Source organism: Balearica regulorum, chromosome 3 (genome assembly GCF_011004875.1).
Source record: "Balearica regulorum gibbericeps isolate bBalReg1 chromosome 3, bBalReg1.pri, whole genome shotgun sequence".
In the NCBI taxonomy this organism is placed as follows: Eukaryota; Metazoa; Chordata; class Aves; order Gruiformes; family Gruidae; genus Balearica; species Balearica regulorum.
Window position 1 is genome coordinate 107,978,473 of NC_046186.1, and position 21,121 is coordinate 107,999,593.

At 50.0% G+C, this 21,121-nt stretch overlaps 1 protein-coding gene across 1 annotated transcript in view; it reads left to right on the forward strand.

Annotated features, from left to right (window-relative positions):
• GALNT14 (polypeptide N-acetylgalactosaminyltransferase 14) overlaps positions 1–21,121 on the forward strand; it is a 98,091-nt gene that overhangs the window by 57,831 nt on the left and 19,139 nt on the right. Inside the window, exons 3-8 of the mRNA XM_075749391.1 lie at positions 505–603; positions 9,936–10,003; positions 12,560–12,625; positions 14,425–14,546; positions 19,034–19,121; positions 19,795–19,879. Of these exons, the coding sequence (XP_075605506.1) occupies positions 505–603; positions 9,936–10,003; positions 12,560–12,625; positions 14,425–14,546; positions 19,034–19,121; positions 19,795–19,879 (528 nt within the window). The remainder of the gene's footprint in view (positions 1–504; positions 604–9,935; positions 10,004–12,559; positions 12,626–14,424; positions 14,547–19,033; positions 19,122–19,794; positions 19,880–21,121) is intronic.

The window sequence follows — 21,121 nt, forward strand, 5'->3', positions numbered from 1 at the left end:
TGGCCTTCTGCAGGCACCTCGCCTGTGCCTTACCTGAGGCATGAAGGACCCGTTTCTGATACCATCGTGCTAATGTCAGCGAGGAGCATCGTTGCCGAAGGTGGCGTTGCCCTAACTGGGATAAAAAGGGAGAGCTTTTATCTTCCCACTGCCTGTTGGTGGGGGAGGCTGGTGGCACCAGGAGGGTGTGCTAGCTGGGAAGCAATGGTTAGAGAAAAGGGCTGCATGGTGGGCGCCACCTTTCTCATCCCTTCCTATTAATGACAGCTAAGCTCTTTTTGCTGCTTTAATCCTCAGTGACTTACTTGGCAGTTTCTGGACTCCTTCAGAAAGGATTCATGTAGAAAAACACTTTTTTTTTTTTTTCTTTTTTTTCTTTTTTTTTTTTCTCATTAGTGGCTTGAGGACCATCTACGAATGGACTCTGCTGCCTGTGTTAATGAAGTGAGCTCCCACTTTGAATTCCAGCGCCTGAACAGCCTTTTCCTCTTTCTCCCTCCCCAGGTGTACGACTTTACGCTATCGCCAGGACCTCCCGCCAACCAGCATCATCATCACCTTCCACAACGAAGCCAGGTCGACCCTGCTAAGGACAATTCGGAGGTAAGAGCTCCCAGTCTGCTCTTAAAAAAAGGGTGAGTTGGCTAGAGGTTTTCGTGAATAAAGGCAGAATCTGTTTGCACTCGCTGCAGCAATGGGACCAGACCTACCAGCTACGGTCTCAAATGATTACCGGGAGAAATTAGCGTGAAAGCTGATCTCTGAGAAGTAGTTTTTACAGTGGGATGCTGAGGAAAGTAAGTAGCTGTGCTTCCCTTGCAGGGTCTAGCACGGGGTGCTCTTGAGGGAGCGGCAGAAGATTAGAGAGAGTCTGGGATAAGTGGTTTTATATCCAGCTGGGTAGCAGTGCTCAGCTGTATTTTGTCCCAGTTGTCTAGGGACAGCTATTATTCTGCAGATGTCTGCTCCGGTACTGCTGTCTGAGCTTCTCCAGTGACCCGTCGAGTGCCAGAAAGGCTTGCTAATTGAGAAGCCCTAATGGTGCACATGCAGACTGGATTTTCAAGGACGGTTTCTGTATGCCTCTGGATGCACGGTGGAGTGCTCTGGGCATGTGGCCATTCCTTCATTTGTCGGTTTGTTCTTGGCTGTGTTTTGCTATAGTGGATAGACTAAAGGCTTCATTTTCACCGCAGGTTTTTGAAATCGGCGTTTAATCCCAATGTGTGCCTTGAATCTGCAAGTTCTCTTGTAGGAAGACTTAGTGACCTTTGAGGGGTCTATCTCCAGCTCTTGGCTGGTGGGTTCCTCTGTAGCGAGCTTGGGTGTGCTCTGCTCTGTGCCAGTAACAGCTGTTTTGCAGGTGCGTTTCATGCCCACATAAGTGAGGGTTTGTGCCGTACTGCAAGCCTCGTCAGTTAAACTCTGACATCCCCAGGGACCCCTTGCCCTCGTCAGCACTGGTCAGACTGGGGTTTCTGGCTGGGGGGAGACTTCAGCTGTGCCCTGTTCACTGTCACGTCTTTGCTGGGCTCTTTTCTGCAAGCAGCATCCTTCCTCAGGTGGACGCGCCCAGTGCCACAAGTGAGTTTGACAGTCCTGAAATTGAATTCCTGTTTTGCTTTATGGTTTCGTGCCCAATCCTATCTCCTTTGCTTCACACTTAATAATCTATCACCACTTTCTCTCTCTAGGGTGTGTGGATTTTGGGTGTGCATAGCACTGGCACTTGATGCTGTGTACCAACTCCACGATCCTGGACTTTCTCTTTTATCTTTACAGTGCCTTGCAGAGCTTTACCATTCTCCAGAACTCGTTATAACAGAGATGGCAAGGCAAAGCCAAGTGCAGACCTCTAGCCCCTGAGATATAGGATGCTTATAACGTTTAAAGTGCAGGGATGGACTTTAATCTCTTTTCTCCCCATAAGTCAGCACTTGACTGTCCTGGCAGATATGATCATGAGTGATGTTGTCACATGAGAGATGTTAGACCCGTGATACAGCTCTTATGTCTGGATCCCCCATATCTGGCTTCATTAGAGAACTGTTCATTGCAATGATGTCAAGGTTAGAAATACAGGTTATTCTGAATTTTTCCTTCTTCCTCTAGGATATTGTCCTCTGAAGTTTCTGACTTCCAGCTATAAAAAGACTTTCTTCCTCATTCCTCTTTTTTTCTTTGTTTGACTTGATTAGTTGGCTTTGCTGCCTTCCTTACCTGGTTGCGTGTGATTTCCACTGCAGCTTTTCCCTCGTGCACTGCTCATCCCCACTCACGTGCCCCAGCGATTCCAGCACTCATGTTTTGTCTGCGGGGAGGTTTTCCCCAGCTCTGGGGCCCCTTCTGAGCCCTCCTTCATGGAGGCTGATCTCCAAACAGTGCCAGAGCCCTGCAGAGCATCCTGCTGAGCTACACCGCAGAGGCAAGCCCAGGCAGTGAGGAACTGAGGTGACAGCCTTGGGTCCCCATCTCTCCTACCTCTCCCTGAGCTGAGATCTTGACCTCTCCTGAGCTGACCCTCCACCATCTTCTGGTCCCTGTGGTTTGGAGGTAGCCTCCTGGCATCAGAGTTCAGCATTTTCCTCCTAGATGCAGTACTTAGAGGCTTGCTTTGATCCAACTGGCCCTAGGGGTACCAGCCCTTGGTGGCAAGTCATGCTGGTGACGTGGCTCCTGCTCTGCTCCTCTCCGGCCATGATTGTGCGTGTACTGCCACCTCCCTGCCTGTTTTTGGAGCCAGCCAAGAGCTCATCTGCCTCTTCGGCCTCTGTAGGTTAATTTGCTGTGCCTTCTGACTGCTCTATTTTTCCCCGCATTGCTCGACAAATGCTTAGTTTAATTAGATCTTCTAGATAACTCCATCCCACGGTGGCTGTAACAATATGGATCATTTTCCATGGCCATTCAAAGCAAACTCTGTCCTCCTGACACTGCTTTCTGCCTTTTGGAGCAGTCTATGGCCAAGTGTCTCCAAGCGCTTTAAGTGCAGTAGTAAATAAAATGGGCACCTCTTCTACCCTGTTCTCACCAGTACATCTCCACAGTGTTCTCTGGGTATAATCCAGGTGTCAGATGGGCAGACTGAGGAGCAGAGAGGTGATTTGTGGCTGGTGGAAGATTTTGGGTTGCAAGTTCCATCAAGTTGGGTTTTCCAGCCCCATTGCAAAGTGAGTTTTCCATTAACTGCCGTGGCAGGAGCAAGAAGCAGGGCAAGGGGACGTTGCCTGGCTTCTCCAAAGCCATGGGGTGATTGGGCACCCTCCCCCCAAAGGAACCCCTTTGTACAGGGCCCCATGTAAACACGGAGGGGTGGCAGAGGGAAATGCTGGTGAAGGCACCCTCTAGCAGGGACTGAAATCGGCTCTCGCAGAAGGGACCCCGTACATGATGAGCAGGAGAGATTTTGCTATTCCTGCGCTTTTCCTAGGTGCTTGAGAGCTTTAATGCTCACCGAGAGCTGAGGCTGAGCTGTATTGCAGGCTCAGCGTGTTGCGTTCGGCTCTTGGTGAGGATGCGAGTGCTCTGACCCGTGAAGCAGAAGCACCAACACGTGGCCTCCGCAGCACCCCTTACGCAAGTCACGTTGCGAGTGTTTGTGACAGTTCGTTTATGAACAATTTGCGTCGTCAGAGCTATTGAGAAAACCTAGTGGACTGTGTTGAATAATGAATTCATTTAAAAGTTTCATGATTTTTTCTCTGACTGTTTGCCAGCTGGAAGAAAAAGAGGAAAAAAAAAAAAGAAAACCTAAATTAATCAAATGCCCAAATCTCTGCAAATGATGTAGTCAGCGTTTATAAATGCGTATGTAACTGCTTGTGAATACGTACAAATGTCCAGTTAGCAGGGGATGGGTGCCGTGAGAAAGGGAAATAGAAGAGAGGAGAAGATGCTAGAAAGGAGGAGATGGTGAATAGCAAATTAGCTCTTCAGATTTTTTTATGATTTTTCTTCTTACTGGATAGACAGTGAAGAAACTACCATTGGGTTGTTGTTTCAGCCACTCACTTTTTAAATGACCTTGGGTGAGTTTCTTATCCTGCCGCGGTTCAGTTTCGCATATTTCAAGCTCCAAGGCTCAGGGCATTAAAGATGGTGAGAGTCTCCAACAGTTCGGGGATGGGACCATGTGAGTAAACCCAAGGAGGGAAGGCAAGAGCAAGGGAGAGAATAAGCAATACCGGAGGCATTTTGTGGAGAAAAAAAAAAAAAAAAGCAAAACCCAGTTTCTTCTTTCCTCTCTTTCCATCCTGTGCTAGCTTGGATTTAGGAAGGGAGTCCAGCTCATTGCCCAGCTCTAGCTGCTCAGCTCCTGCAGAAGGAGAGCTTGAGGATGTCCCCAAGGCCGCAGCAGGCGCTGGAGGAGAAGGAGCAGCGTGGCTGGGAAAGGAGCCATGCTCCTCATCACCTGGGGCCACGCTGGGTGCTGGGGCTCTCGACAGCAATGGGTAAGAGTGCCTCCCCATCTTGTAACCCCCCGTGGTTAGGGGGATCTACTCCATGGCTTGTTTATGAGAATATCATCCCCTTTCCTTTGCTGTCCCTCCTCTGCAGGCATCGGCGTGCTCACATGCCGAGATGTGGCTGCTGCTGGGGGACCAGTTGTGCTTTCAGGACGGGGTGCGGTGTGGCATCCCATGCCGAGGTCCGCAGGGAGCAAGGCTCGGTGCGTGCCCCATCCCTGGAAGCATCCCTGGGAGCTGGAGGCAGGGCTGGGGGAGGCAGAACCGCAGGCAGCCTGGGGTGATGCTCTGCTCCCGGACTGTCAGTGACCACCGTGCTGGGACTTTCTCCAGCGGGATGGTTTTGGGAGTTGATGGCCGGTCAGTGCTGGCACAGGCTGGTCGGGAGAGGAGCGTCGGAGGCTGTCGTGCCGGTGACCTGCTGGGCAGAGGGTGAGGCGGTCTGGTTTACTCTGCTGAGTGGTCTTTATTTATTTATTCTTCAAACTTGCAGCTGGGGAGCTTAGAACAGGAATAAGGAAACTTAATTATTTACCTCTTGCTGACAAACGAAAACACGTCCTTTGGCAAAAGTCCTGATGCTAGTGCTGTGAATACCACATCAAATATTTAGATCATTAATTAGAGGGAGAATATCATGCCTTTCATTTTCCAGTCCTTGTAAGAGAAGTGATGTCCTGGACAGCCAGCATCTCGCACCTTCCCCCGTGCCGCTACTTTGTCTGCACCCAGACGCATCTGAGGCAGGGAAGTGACAAAGCCGCGCGTCTCCTTCCTTAGGCGGCGGCGGCACCATATAGAGGCTGTGCCATAACTGAAACGAGCCTGATTAAAGAAGCAAAAACAAGCCAGGTGTTGCGCAGAAACTGTATAATTAGCACTTTGTGCTGACTATTTTTTTATTTTTAATTTTTTTTCTGCTTTTTGCTTAGACCCTGGACTTTTTTTTTTTTTTTTTCTTAATTTGCTAATCATCTCTCACGGTGACGAAGTACACAGCCCTCCGTGTGCTTTTACCTTTTGATGTTAACATAAGAGAACTCTTGAATTTCAAAGAGCTTGGTGGGTATTTGAAAGAATAAAATGCGAAAGCCGCAGTGTAATCAAAGCTCATTATGGTTATTCTTGGTGTGATGTCTCTCTTCCTACATAATTAGCCATTTTGGGTTGTTGAAGCAGTTCATTTTGGTGGGCATTTTCTCTCTGCGCTCTCGGTCTGATTTTGATAATTGTGACCCTTGGCCCTTTCAACACTTTATTATACTCCCAAAGGTGGTGGGTTTTGGTTTTTTCCCCTAACAAGTCCCAATATGTTGCCATGGAGAGAATTAATGGGTTCATGAGTTCCCGAGAATCGATGTCCACAGTCACCTCTCTAAAGCAACTAGTATTCTGGGTGATGACCAAAACCATACTGACCTTTGGTCAGAAGATCTGAAGTCCTCCCTGCAAACATTTTCCGTGTCTTACATGTCAGGGTGACTTTTGCACTGGTATTTATTTGCGGATGAAATTGTTGAATCCAGTGCTTACCTCTGGGTAGGAAGAAAAGAATTCCAACAAATTATTGAGGAAGAGGAAAGAAGGACCTTACAATGAAAATTTAATGTGAAATTCTCCGTGATTACATCTGCGTAACGTCTGCTAAATCTATTGAAACAAAGACAATTTCAGCATTAACTTTTCAAGATAATTCAGCAGCAAATCTGGCCTTATGGTGTTGAAAAAGCGTAAGCACTTTCTGGTCTAGGGGCACGAGTTTTCATTTCAATGGTAAGGGGTCTTTCGGCAATTTAAGGGAGAAAGTGTTGTGATCTGAGGCTCAACAGAACTTAAAAGCTGTTTTGATTTGTTAAAATACGCCCATCGCTGCAGTATATCTACCTCTGTTTGATTTCAGGGAAAAAATCCTATAAATAATGGGGGACTTCAAAGCACTATGATATTAATTGCCTTCTGATTTTACCCTCATAAAAGGAAAAAAAGCCATGCACACGCATAAAGAAAGAAAAAAGTATGTTAAAAAAATCAAAGCTGAGCAAAGGCACAAGTAATAGAAAAGGTGGCTTTGAATTTTTAAAAGTGCTTTTATAGCCTATCTGAAAAAAAAAATAATATCCCCATAACGTTGAAAACATGCCGTAATCTGTGCCGCGGTTTCCCCTCCTCCCTGAGGAGCGCCGCAGGAGGGGTGTTTGTAATCTCCTGTATTGCTAGTGGCACGGGTACGTTATCGTGCGATTAATAAAGCACAGGTAGAAAATGCGCTGGAGACGTGAATTGGGCTTTGCTGAAAGGCCGGCGCGCTTGCTGTCGGCTGCGTCGGGAAGCGCGCTGCGGCCGCGGCGTTGCAGCCTTTGCTGTGGATCGCTCTGTGCCTGCATCCAGTGGCCCTTAGCTTGGCGGCGGTTTTGGGGCTTGCAGGTGTCGGTCACGGATTTGTAAGGGCAACAATGACCTTAAAGTCCTCTGAAATCAGTGGACATCAGGTTCCTTGGAGCAGTGGTAGACCCAGCTTTTGGATCACCCTCACCAGGGCTTTTTTCCCATTGGATTTGGGAAAGTGTTACGCTGTGGGTGAGTCCCACCAGGGAAGTGATGGGAGAGGGCTGCGATGGTGTGGGGTGAGGCTGCCCGCAGTGCCGGGGGATGCTGCGTCACCCACGGTGGCGTCTGTCATTAACCCCATGGAAGGATGATGGTTTGTGGAGCTGGGTCAAGCCTTGGAGCGGTCCCTCTCTCACCAGTCTGCACGATGACTTTCCCACCCTTGCTCTGCTCAAACTTCTGCATCCCGTGGGTGGCCATTCATGGGACACCGCCATCCCCGATGTAGAGGGTAGCAAGGTGCGGCACGCAGCTGGCAGCAAACGGCCTGACCTGGGAGCAGCGGGAGCCTGCAGCTGAGCAGAGACCGGGCTGCACATCGCCCCAACCCACCGCTTTGAAAACGGCTCGTGCTGGATTTTCGTCCGTAAGAGGTGCTCTGGGGGCAATTCTTCCAAGGCACTGAGTCCTGCTCAGAGCCCAGGTTTTCGGTCTACAGCCCAGAGCAGCGGTTTCGGTCAAGTTATTCTTGTTGGTACCAGCAAAATCAGAATCGGCCCCTTTGCGACCGCCCTCCTGTAGAGTTGAGCCCAGCGTTGCACTTCTGGCAGCTGAATCTATAGGGGAGACTGGGCGGAGGCAGGCTTTGAATATTCCAGTTGCCCGCTGCCTCCCCCCCTTCCCGCTCTCGGCAGGTTATTTATTTATTTTGCTGGCTTTTTTACAAGTCTGCTTCTTTCCTGCAGGTTTCACCAAGTTAGGTTTCCAGGCAATCAACGCTTGTTAAATATTCCACTGAGCATGATATTGCTCTCCTGTCTCTCTGTACCGACGCTCAGCTGCGGTAATTTGCTGAACTCAGCTCTCGCATATGGGGATTTTTTAAAAATAACAAACCTATTAATAATAATAATTAAAAAACATTTGACAGGTGGGAACAGCACAACTAAATTGCTCTGTGTGCCCCAGCGGGAGGAGGGGCGTTCAGCCACTTTTTCTAATACTTTGTGCAGGCTGCGGGCGTTGGCAAGGCGGCGTTGTCTAACCCTGCTTAGTGCAAGCCTTAGCGATGCTGGGGTGGCCGCAGCATCTCCTGGCTGTTGGGGCTCCCACCATAACTGCTGCTTAGAGGACAAAGGCTTTCTTCTCCTTCCCACCCCAACCTTAACATGCAAAGCATCAGAAATGTGTGTGCGTAGGGGGGAAATCATAGTTTTTGCCAAGATCCTTGAACTGGAGGAGGCTGGGGTTGTTTCCAGGGAAAGTAATTCTTGGAAGTGATTTCTGAGGAGCTCCACAAGGGAGGTGCCAGCCTTACCCACTCTGGTCTGAGATAAAAACTCTTTTTTTCAGGATTTCTGCTGGAAAAAAAAACCCAACAACCAAAACTAAAAACACGGAGGGAGGATCCATTTCAAGCATCTACCTTGAGATGTCCTCTTCTCCTTCCAAAAAGATCCAGCTGAACTCTAGAGAGCTGTAATTCCAGCCCCTTGGCAGGGTGAGGGTACAGCGGCGCAGGCAGCGGGCACCTGGCAATGGGCAAGCCCTCCTGGGTGGGGTGGGCTTGCCGTTTCTTATCAAGAAGGTTTCATCAGAGAAATGCAGCCCTTTGGCTGAATGTCCTCAGCTATCCGGGGTTGACGCCATGAGACCCCTCCGGGTTCCTGCCAGCTGGGCTGCTAGCTCCCGAGCACCCTGGTCCCCTGGGGATCCTGCCCTGCAGAGCCCTCTTGACTGGGGTCTGGGCCAGGAATGTGGTTTTCCAGACTTCCAGGCTTTTTGCCAGAGATTTGGGAACCTGAGAGACCGGGGGAATGTGTCAGTAAAGATCTGGAGGTATCAGGGGCTTCAAGGTTGTTAGCCCATGGGGTGTCTGTCCTCTTATACCAGTGAGAGGTTTGAAGATTTTTTTCTAACCCAGACCCGAAGGCAGACTCAGCTGTGAAATTTTGGGGGGAGGATTTTAAATCCTGTGTGAAAAAGGAACCATGCTTAGGATGAAGGTGAAGAAGTTTAAATGCTGGAAAAGCCTGTACAACCCAGCTGGCTTGATCAAAGCCCAAGTCAAGTGCTTGGAGATTTTTGGGATGCCCTGGGGTTTCTGCTTCAAGAAGTCAGCCTTGACCCTTTGCTGGGGCAGGATTTTAAGCACGTGTAATTCTGCCGACCTCTGCGCCATGCGAGAAAGGGGAAGAACAGGTCCAGACTTTTTAATAATAATAATAATAATAACAACAATAAAAAACCCTCGGTGGCATAATTAAGGGAAGATTGTAGCTTTCAGCCACGTTTCACAGTCTGTCCACCTGGAGGGAGCCGTGAACTACATCCTCCTGTCTCTCTCTTCCATTAAATAGGCGGGCTCCAACCCTGCTCTTATCCTCTCAGCAGTCTCTGAAACGCAGTCAGCTCACGGATAAAAACCAGGAGTTGTCCTGCCATGGCTGTGAGCTCTGTAAAGATGGGTTTGAGCTGGGTAATTTTCTCTGTGTTGGCCCTGCTGTTGGCGGACACCATATCATTAGCCCCGGGAGAGGTGGCGGGGTGACAGCAGCTTTGCTGCAAGCCCCATTAGGAAACTTGCTGTGATGTGCATGTTGCTGAACAGCCGGTTTCTCCTGGATTTACGTGGCGCTCTGCTTTTGCTCACAAAGGTGGTAAGGGTGAATCTCAGCTATTTTCCAGGAATACCAGGCGCTTGGCTCTTAGATCAGGCTACAGGAGCCGATAGCCAGGCACTGTTGGTTACTGGGGAGTGGTGGGGGGTGGTTTCTGGGTCTTATCTAGTATATCCTTTCTGGAGATCCAAGCTGGTTTTCTGTGCTTTGGCAGGGATCGATTCCTAGGCTTTCCTGCCCCGTTTGCTGGGTTGTTGAGTTGGTCAAGCACTGTCATGGATTTTCTCTCTTCATTCTTTAGTGTGCTGAACCGCACCCCAGTGCACCTCGTCCATGAAATCATACTAGTGGATGACTTCAGTGATGATCGTAAGTCACCCTTTCTCTGTTAAAAGCGAGGGGGCAAACTGAAAGAGACTGTGAGAGGCTGGGATTTATGCAGAGAAGGGGGAAGAGTTTGTGGAAGTGAAAGGAAATTTCAAGCTCCGTAGGTGTGGAGAGCAAACCCCGCTGTGCCAGGTTTGCATCACCGTGTGATCAAACCTCTTCTCATGAAAATAATACAAGAAAAGTGCATGGCAAATCATTTTTACACCCAGTAGACATTAATTCAATCCTTACCTGGTTGTATCCTGCCGAAGCCGTGATATGTTTAATCTGGCTTTCAGCTGCAGCCAGGAGCAATTCTGGGTTGACACCACTGGAATTGCACAGGATAATGACAGTCTGACCCTTCTGATGTATGCATATGTTCTGCATACGTTTACGTAGGTGGCCAGCAACTCTTGACTGATTTTTTTTTTTCCACCCATGTAAAGAGAATTTCCCGCACAGGCTGCCCATTTCTGAGCTGCACCATAAATAGTGCTGTATGCCACAGGCAGCCCACGTCCTCCTGCCATTCTCTCCCAGTTAATAGTGTGACTCACGTGAAATCAATAGGTCTGATCTCAAGCAGAAGTCAGTAGCTGAAGCCCTGGGGGCTCCCAGGGAACTGCCCCAGCTAAAGACCTTACCCACTGCGATGGATGAGTGGAAGATCCAGGCGCTGAGAGTAAGTGCTCAAAAAAAACTCATCTCAGGCGTACAAAGGATGGTAAAATACACCTAGGCTGAGTGGTCCATGGCACTTACATTTCAAGGAGTTGCAAAATGTAGCCATTTACTAGGAAACGTGAAAACAAAGCCAGAGGGGTTTATAAAAAAACGGATCTATGCTTCGCTCTTGGATGTTATAAATAGGCAATGCCTCAGAGAGCATGAGGGACAGATTTCACACGAGACCCACTTCTCGGCATCGATGCCTCCCCGGGGAATCGCTGAAGCCAGGCGAAGGGTTTGCAGTGGTTATGGTGAGCTTTGGAGTGACTCCATGGCACAGGGGGGGCCAGGCTAAGCAAGGCTGGGGACCGGCAGAGCGGCTGCAGCGCAGGAGAGGAGCAGGTGTGAGGACTCGAGCTGCCCTGGCGTACAGCAGAGCAGGCTTTTTGAAGGGCGGAGGAAGTATAAATGCCGGTTCTTTGGCTAAAGAGACAAGGTGCTTGCCTTCCTGAAAGGAGAAAGGTTTGTGGAAATGCAGCTCCCCTGCGGCAGCATGCCCAGTGGCAGGAGCAGGGCTGGGTTTCAACTCATCCCAGGGCACGAGGGGGGAGCCTATTTCCCGCGTAACTTAGAGCAGCCCCTCGGCTACTCAAAATCAGCGCTTCTCAGCTGTCTTACATCTCCTTTCCTGTGATAGTCTGAGCCTGCTGGCATCTAGTCTGCATGCATTTACATAAAATACATGTATTTGCATAATATGCTATACACACACGGTCAGTTTTTTCCCTGCAGCCCACCCCAAGCAACTGGTGCTTTTATCTCATGCCCAGTTGTGCCTCATTTCTCACCTCTGTCCGCCCACTGACCTTTTATTTGCTGGGATGGAGTTGTTCTGCACGCGGGTTCTTGCTCTTCCCAGCAAATTTCCATTGTAGGTCCGTAGCCAGCCCCTGCCACTTCTGCTGCCCTGGTGTGCACAGAGCAATGCAGCTCAGTACTGGAGTTGTTAGGGATACCAGTACGGTGATGTCTCTTGTCAACAAAGATTGCTGGAGGGGAGGAAAGCGCTCGGAGGTGTGCGTGGGCGCATAGTGTGGGTAGCAGGGATGGGGCACTTGCGTGTGTGGTGTTAGTGCTGAGGAGGAAGAGGCAGAGCAGTGAGAGGCACGAAGGGCGTGCAGAGGTCGTGGCGTGGGCGTGCAGAGGTAGAGGGGGCTGTGCTGGGTACACCTGCCTGCAAACCCAGCTCCTGCTGGGAGAAATCCGGGTGAGGAGGGATGCCAGGGCTGCCGGCAGCACCAAGGCAGGAGCAATGGCAGCAGCTGCGTGTGGGATTGCAAGATCTCCTTAGCTCGGCTGTGGGTGGCCATGGGGCTTCTCTGCCCCATGGAGCTGCTGCTGCCCAGGGCATAAGGAGCCCTCAGCTGCTCCATGGGGCTCTCTTTGACCTTCCCTTCTTCTCACTCAGGGCTCACAGGCCACCTCAGGAAGCTCCTGTCCCGCCAGGGAGACGTGCATCAAACAGCTTATGTGTTGCTTTGCAGCTACCAAAAATAGTCATTTGCATCAATGGGCAACAAGTCAGATTCTGACCCCAACTGTGGCTCTTCTGTGCTGTTTTACAGCATAATTCAGCTGTTCTCGATGTAAATCCACTGAGTTTACACTAGTTGCATGAAAACCGCTGCTCTGCCAGTCCTGATTTATACTGCGTGAGCTGAGGGCTAAAGCCACCGTGCCCCAGCAGCGCCATCGCCCTAACACTCCATCAGCCAGTCCACGACGGGGCCCTCTCCCTGCTCCCAGTTTCCCCTGGGACCATTTCTGCTGCCAGACCCACCATGAGGGCTGAGGGTGACATGTCCTCCCTTTGTGTTTCCCAAGCTGACGACTGCCGCTTGTTGGGAAAGCTCCCCAAGGTGAAGTGCTTGCGGAATGGACGGCGAGAAGGTAAGAGCTGCCTGCCCTTGGCTTGGGTGGGAAACCCAAATTTCGGGAGGTGTGAGAGCGATGGAGCTGGGGTGGAGAACCTCAGTGGCGTGGGTGATGAGGGAAGTCAGTGACTCCTGGAGATGGGATGGATGGATGGATGGACGGACAGATGCAGGGGGGGGGGGATGGTAAAAGGAGACGTGATAAAGGACTGAGAGCTGAAATAGATTTCCCCCCCCCCCCCTTTGCTGAAAAAGGATGGGGCTATTAAGATATCCAGTGAGGCTCAGCTGTAGCTTATTAGCCAGAAAATTAGAACAGGCAAAACAAAGCCCCGGGTCTTATTTTTAAAGATGTTTGCTCTAATGAGAGATAGGAGATCTGTTCCTGCTGCTTCTGTGGGAATTTTTTTTTAAAAAAAATAATTAATTATATTTGAAAGATTTAGAAGCGCTATCTGGAGGATGAATGTACGCCCTACTGGGCTGCTGCTGGCAACTTTTTGAGACATTTTCAGCTCCCCATAGTCTGAATGGGTGTTTTCAAGTCCTGCTTTGCAGTATTAGGAAAACAAAAAAAAAATGAAGTTTTTTCATACTGAAAATCAAAGGTGTGAGTCCAGGTGTGTATCAGGTTGGGGAGACTGAGGAGCGGAGAGAGTTTGTCTGTGGATTCTTTCTGCGGAAGGTTTCAGCTCTGCAGGTCTGCTGTTGGGGTGGCATCATCCCCTGTGGATGTCGGAGAGGTATCTGCGGTGGCAGGAGGGTAGGGGAGGTCTCCATAGGTCTACACCTCCTTCTCACACTTCTCTCCTGTGTTATTGGGGTACATATATGCTCGTCCCTAGCGCTGGATGGACCTGGAGGTGCTGCTGCTCCATAAAGCAGCTGAAATTTGGGAACCCAGCCTGGAGGGCTTCCCTCACTTAATACATCACTGAAACTGTGTTCCTCAGCACCTACCAGGGTTTGGAGAGGGTTGGGCTGGATACAGCAGGCCGTGCCTACCCACAAGATCTTAGAAGTTGCAGAGAGATATACAGTGACAACCTGCATTGCAGGAGGCGACCTTGGCAAACTCTAGATTGCTTTGGGCTTCGTTCTCCTGTCCCTCTCCCTCCTGCTCAGAGGCTGTTCCTTGGCTGCCTTTCCTCTAAGGAGTTTTAATCTGAAATCAGTGACCTCCTCCGGTGTGGATCTGATGCGTGGCTGCTCCCTGAAACCATCTGTCTCTTTATCTGCCCCTATCTCCCCTCATATTACTGCTATTTCTCCTTCATCAAGAAGCTCTGCTCCCCTTGAGCAACCTGCGTGTCCTGCTGTTTGCCAACAGACCATCTCCTTTCTTACGCTGCAGTTTGCTTGAGCACCAGCCGCGGGCAGGAAAGCCAGCTGACTCCTCTGTAAATAGGCAGTTTCCCCCAGAAAACCCACCCTCAACTCCCCTGGTCCATTCCCCCCAGACTTAGGTCTATATTCAATTTGTTACCTGCAGGGGGTTATGGAAGCATTTCGAGTCCTGTTTTGCCCCAGAAGGTGACAGCAGAAATAATTGCACAAATTAAGGATTGGCATAAATGCCATTAAATCATTAATCTAGGTGGAGCCATTTATCTGCTTTGGTGACCTTGGGAGATGATTGGCATGCCTTGCAGCGCTGGGAAGGAGGCGATGAACCTCAGCCATGTTTTATCCAAATGGGATTTAGATGGGTCAAAATCCAGGGGATGCAGGAGCGCAGGAGACCGTGCTGGAGGAGCCTGGGGATGTTCCCCAGCCCTGAGTGGGTGGCAGCTGACGTGGTGTGTCCCTGAACAGGTCTGATCCGGTCCCGAATCCGAGGGGCAGATGTGGCACAAGCAGGAGTCCTGACCTTCCTCGACAGTCACTGTGAGGTGAATAAGGACTGGCTGCTCCCTCTGCTGCAGAGGATCAAAGAGGTGAGTGCTCCTCAGAGACCAGGACCACTCTCTGGGATGCGTCGCTGATGTCCACCTTCCTCTTCCCTCTCAAAGGGCATCACCACCCAACTGTAACCATCTGCATGCCAGCATCCAAGTAAGAGAGCGATGAGCTATATGGGTGCAAAGCTGCTTTTTCTGGTCTTCCTCCACCCAGCAGCAGGTGGGGTTATCTCCATGACTGGGACGAGGTGCCACCTGGGGCAGTGGGGCAAGCACAGGTTGAGTGGTGAAAGGGGAATAGGTGGGCAGTGCTCCAGCAGAGTTTTAATTAGGCTCATGTAAAATGCTCAGTGCTGATGATTTAAGGGAGTGATGGCTCCTTGAATAGGGGCCGAATTTAATTTCATGCAAATTAAGCGCTAATAAATTGATGTAATAGGATTTAAATTCTGCTGATTTCGGAGCAAACAATGACATTCGCCTTTCGCCGGCGATGACTCTGTCACCAGACGTGAGCACGGAGGCTCCCGGTGCCTTGTCGCTCGAGTTGGAGGGAGCTCTGTGCCGGTGACCCACTGGCATGGCAGGGGGGGGCAAAGCCTTCAGCTCCATCATGGACGTGTGGTCCTTTCCCATCGCTGTGCCTTGTTCCCCCACCCTTGCTACACTCCTGATTGCTAGTATTTATTACTCAGCAATTTTAAAACTACTACATTATGTTGAAGTAGGGGCAGCTCAGGAGCAAGGAGAAGCCAAGGTGGTGGGTTGTGGAGAAACCTGCTCAGCTGGTGTTCACGGTGCCCCTTGCCCAAGGCGTCCTGCTTTGCGTGCCTGCGTAGGCAATGGCTGGGCTGTGCGTCCCCTGTGTGCAGCAGCGATGGGGCAGGGGGACACAGCACCGGGTCAGGTCCCTCCACGGTGGGTGAGGGCAGTCGGTGCTGCTGGCACTCACAGTGCAGCCAGCGCCGGAGAGGTCCCAACCTCAGTTTGCAGTGCTGCTGATAAATGGTAATATAACGAAGATGGCCTTTTCGTATTATCGATCGCAGCTCCGATGGAATTACGAGAACACATGCTATGAAACCCCACTCGAGCCTCGTAGCTGGCCTGCCCCAGGGTGGGAGTCACCACTAAACTTTACTGCTTTGGTTGTTCCTCTGAGCTTTTTTAAGGCAGGCGTTCCCCATTCTCTGCCAAAGCCCTGCTGTATTTCAGTGGGGGATATCCAGAGCAATTGCCTCTTTCCCAGGCAGCACTTGTGATGTGTTTTGGCAGGAGAAGGCCAGCGGCAGGAAGGGGGCAGGCAGAGCTGCTTTCTCACGCAGCTCCGGGACTGTGCCCCACGTTGGGTGCTCGTGGGGTGGGTGACTGGATGTCACCGTGCGGCATTGCCATAGGAGTTTCACTGCATCGTGGTCTAAATAAAGCATCAAATGCATGCATCACCTCCATGAACTTCTTTTTATTTGCTCTTCTGGATTAAATCTTTCTCTGGCTGGAAGTAAGGCAGTCTGTAAGCTTGCACTGCTGCTCATGCTGCTCTTACCCTGCCTGGCGTCTTGCTGCTCAGCTGAAAGGCAGCAAGGGAGAACTACTGTGAAGAGTGTTGAAAGACTTGGAAACCAAGTGGGGTCTTGCTTGCTTGCTTTTTAACTGCTTGCCAAAGCTGCAGAATAAGGTCAAGGGGTCCTCGGTTTCCTTCTTCCCAGGCCCACCGTACCTATCCTTTACATCAGGGTTAAAATATTGATCAATGAAGTGTATGAAATGTTACTGCTGCCACCTTCAGGCTGTGCTAACGAGATGGCTTCCCTGTCCCAATGCTGCGGTGAGGATTAGCCGCCTAGAAAGAGCATTTTCTTACCACGTTACTCCTAGGAACAGTCTGCTTTGAGCTAATGTGATTTAAGTTTCAAGCAAAGGGAGCGGTGAGTGGCTCCCCCCACCGCCAGCCATCCCGTGCGTTGCTTCTCTTTTATTTTCTCGAGCAGAGCAGCTATTCCTGCAGCTTTCCATGGTGGGAAATGCTGGAGCCTGTGTGTGCCACCATGCACCTGCATGGACACATGTGAAGGTGCCTCTTAAGCACCACGTTGAGCTTTCCCGGCAGCTGATGGCACCCCTCACCGGGCCCACGCTCACTTTCGGGTGCGGGCAGCGCGTGCCCAGCACGTGGGTTTGGAAACAAGCAGGACTAGAAAGTCTAAGAGCAAGTGAAAAGGTGTGGGGGGAAGAGAGAGGGTCTGAGGGGGTCTCGGACCTGTGCCCAGGAGGGTGTGTGTCCCAGGGAGCGACAGCGGGTGTTTTGCACCAGCATGTTTGTGAGCGTGTGACTGTGAGCGCGTGGGCACAGGCTCTTGTTTTTACTTACGGAACAAATATCTCTAAAGCCATTAACGGTGCATTTCGACTGAATAACTTTTTTAAAAATGTAATTATCCAGCCCAAGGCATTTTTACAGTATGACTCAACGAGCTCGCCCCAAAACTGGATTTGCAAATAGCACTGGGATGAACCAGTAGATGGTGACCCATCACTTCCAGCTCAAGCATCCCCCCCAGTTTGATGCTCTCCTGAGGCAGATGAGGGGCAGCCTGGCCCTCTCTCCTTTCCTGATGCTGCTCTGGGGCCAGAAGAGCAACCGTGGCCCTTTCGGTTGACCATTACAAGGTCATGATGTTGAGGTTGGGAGACAAGCTGCAGTCAAGGTCCTTTAACAAAGTTGAAACATATCTAATGTCTTCAGGACCATTTTCAGAGTTTTTCCTGTTGATTTAGTTCCATAATTTGGTTTGTCTGTGAAGCGTATTGGAGAATTGCAGGTTTTTGAGAATTTCATGTGAAAGAGGATTGAATATTTGGGTATTGTTAATATGAACATGCCCTAGCATGGGAGGGTATCAGAAAACCAGAAAGGAGAAGCTGCCTATAATAAGAACTGGTCCTCAACCCAAAATAAATCCTAGCAACAGCGCTGTGCTCTTGAGCATGCCGTGCTTTTCTCTTGAGGGTCAGAGAGACCTTCATGAAAGCTGAGTAAATATAAATGCCCCCATGGCATGGCAGGGAAAGTGAGGCAGGGAGAAGGTTGCGCTCCTGAAAGCTGGTAGCACTCTGCAGTAATGCACTCAGCCAAGAGGTAAAGGGGATCTTCTTGCAAGAAGTTGTGCCGTGCAATGAGTAGAGGTGTGGAACTGAAACTGGGGACGAGTGTGGGCTGGAAGTGCTCACTGGTAAGATGCTTGATGACTAGATACGATCCTTTCCCTGTAGTGTTCAGCACGCAAAGCAGATGCTTTGCTTAAACCTTTGCCCTACCCTCAGGCAACTAAAGGCTGCTTGGATATATTGAGCTGTGGGAGTTTGGGGGGCACTATGCAGCCGCAACGCTGGGTTTGAAAGGCTCATTGTGCCTGGACGTGACTTGAGTTTCTCTATGCGGTACATAGGTACAGCAGGTCTTGCCCTTTCAGTGGGATGTTTAACTTGCAGAAAGTCATGTTAAGAGTCCTGACTTGACGTTGTTATGGAAATACCAAGTATTTATTGTGCTCATTTGAAAACCTGAGCTCTAGTCCAGCTCCCAGCTCATGGCCTTTGGTTGCTTCTTCCAACAGCTGCATTTGAATGCTTCTTTGTTAGCACTAATTTCTAAAACAAAGTCTTTTCCAAGTGAGAGAGCAAGCCTGTCTGTGCTCAGATGCTTTCCTTTGCATGGCTGTGAAAAACGATTTGATCTGGTGAGGGTAAAAGCTTGAAGTTTGAGCTATAATTGGAGTTTGGGATTTTTGAAAAGAAAAAGGAAGATAAGAGACCAGTCAAAGCTGTCAGAATGTCTTTCTCCTGTAGATGTTTTTGCTCATAACTGTTTGTATAATCTCTTTGCCCATAACAAGATGTTAATTAAATCACCACCAACTATTTAAAATCATTCAGATCTCCCTTTTTTTAACCCTTTCACACCTTTAGCAAAACTCTAACTGTATCCCCATAGTTTGTACATTTAAAAAATGCCTGTATTTAACCTGCTTGACTGCCTGCATTTTTCCTCTGTCATTTCAACTGCCTGTTTATCACCAGACTTCTGAAATCCAGCAGCAAGTGTTTAAGGGAGGCGAACGGGGAATACATTGGTGAATTAGCAAAAGGCAGACAGAGCTTTGCATCCAGCCGAGTTCGGCGCCGAGTACACGCACAGCCTGTGGAGGGAGAGACTGTGGGTGAAGCCAAAGCCGATGAGAGATGCTAGCTCAGCGGCCCAGCAGCACGCAGTCCTCTTTCCCAGGAGAGACGGTGCCTGCCTTCCCATCAATACCTTTGCCACTTGCTGCTGCTGCCATTAATTCCTTGGTTGAACTGATGATGCCTGACGAGGAGGAGGCAGTGATGGGCATTTGACCCTGACAAACCTGAATGACACCAAGATTTCAAGCCACCTGGTGTCTCCAGGAGTTTAGAGCATCCCTTGACCAGTTTGAGCGCTGTGATCTGACGTCATGGGTCATTTTGCTTCTGCTTTCAAGGATTCTACCCGAGTGGTCAGCCCCGTTATTGACATCATCAACTTGGACACTTTTGCCTACGTGGCGGCTTCCTCAGACCTCAGAGGAGGTAAGTCCAAGGCGTGTGCATGCCCTGTAGGTGTCCATCCCATGGTGTGAGCACGCACTGGCCCGAGGAGCTGGTGGCTCTGCACCACACTGCTGGCTCCTGCTATCTTGCAAAAAGTGCATTAGCACCGTTCAGTGCTCCCCGCTGACTGTTCTCAGGCTGTTTTAGAGACAGGTGAGTGTGGCGTGAGGAATGGTGTTTGCTACAGTGGATAAGGCAGTCAGGCAAGAAAGAAGGGTCATGTCAAAGCCACCCTTGGCAGCACTGAAAGCCGGGCTGCCGAGAAGAGCAGATGGGGGATGTCTAGGCAACAAATGGAGGATGCGACTGTAGCGCTTATTAGTATGCCTGTGCTATTTGTAGCACACAATATCCATCAGAGCGTGTATCTGTGTGCACAAGGGGACAAAGTGAGGTTTCAGCAGCAGCTTTAATTCTGACTTTTCCTGTCTTTGGAGTGCTTGATTGTAATGCAGTATGTTGTTTCTTGTTCATATGCAGTAGTAAAATATGTTAGTCATTGGATAGCTTTCCCAAGAGCTGCATCTCCAAGGCTTAAGTCATTTGAAAGTGGGGAAAATACTCCATCAAACATGGCTTCTGCAGCTTGCATTGCCTCCCAATCCATACCTATTTCTAATTTCCCCATGGTACTTCTCTACTTTGGTTTTAGGTTTTGACTGGAGTCTGCATTTCAAATGGGAGCAGCTTTCCCCAGAGCAGAAAGCCAAACGACTTGATCCCACTGAACCCATTAAGTAAGTCCAGAGGGGGAAGGAGGCACCTGAGGAACGTGGGGCAGGACAGGCGTCTCATCTGACCTCGTGTGTGTTACCGTGCACTATAGCAGTGTGAAATTCCTTCCAGGACAGCTCTGAACTTCTAATATCTATAGCAAGCTCCTGGCTAGCCTGGGTGTTGCAGTACAGCTTCACCTCCCAACATTTAAGCCTGAAGGTGCCACAAAGGGAGAAGGGGTATATTTATGGTTATTTGTGGTTTGGTAGTGCTAAGGAGGCTGAATATGGTTAGGTGAAGACCCCAGTCCTCTAGATTCCTGGTTCTCTCAGCTCAGCTATCACTTAAAAATAAGGCAGTGTCCTTGGCTGACTTGATAAAACGTGATGCCTAGTCTAGCCTTTCCAGATCAGCACTACTCTTCTGGACGTCACTGAAGGCTCCTCAGAAATTGTAGGAGAGATAGCAAAACTGAACGGGAGGGATGCCATCTGTCCTCATGCCGTGGGATGGAGGGAGTCCCTCGTTCTGCTGAAAGTCTCTCCTGGCAGCAAGCCGAGTGCTGGTGTCTGCATCCCCAGCCGTGAAGCGCTGGGGTGTGCTGCATGGAGGAGACCAAGCGTTGGGGGGAGCTCGGGGCCTCAGAAGCTCACAGGAGAGCAAAGCACTGCTGCTCCTTAGGACGTTGTTGTTAACAGGAGCTCTCACTGGCTTCCTGAGGGCTTGCATTCTTGGTCGTCCTGCCATGTAGGCATGTAGGGCACTGTGGGGACTTGCCCGGGCACTGCATCCCCCCCCCCCCCCCCCCAGCTCCTCCTGAGCCTACGCTAAGACATCCACACTGTCTGCAACTGAATGGAGACAGGACTTGTGCCAGTAAAGGGCGAGTCTCCTCGAGCTATCTTCTGGGTCTGCCCTCCCCTCCTCCACGGACCTTCTCTGTGCAGTTTTCTTAGCTAATCCAAAGAATGAAAAATAACCCTGTTTTGAAATAAAGATCACACAGCTAGTGATGGCTTTTAAAAAGCCCTTCTGAATTGGCTCTGCCTTCCCCTCCCCAGTAGAATGGTGCTCTTAATAGGCTGGCTCCAGGCAAAAAGCCCAGCTGAGTGAATAACCCCCTGAGCACTAAGTGCATTTTTGATGCTGAAGCCTACAATCAGGGCTGTGAACTTTGGGCTTGTAGGAGTTGTGCTGACGGGTGCATTAGCCAGTCATTAAGTGCCAGGCAATTTATGATTGACAGCAAAATACAAGGCAGC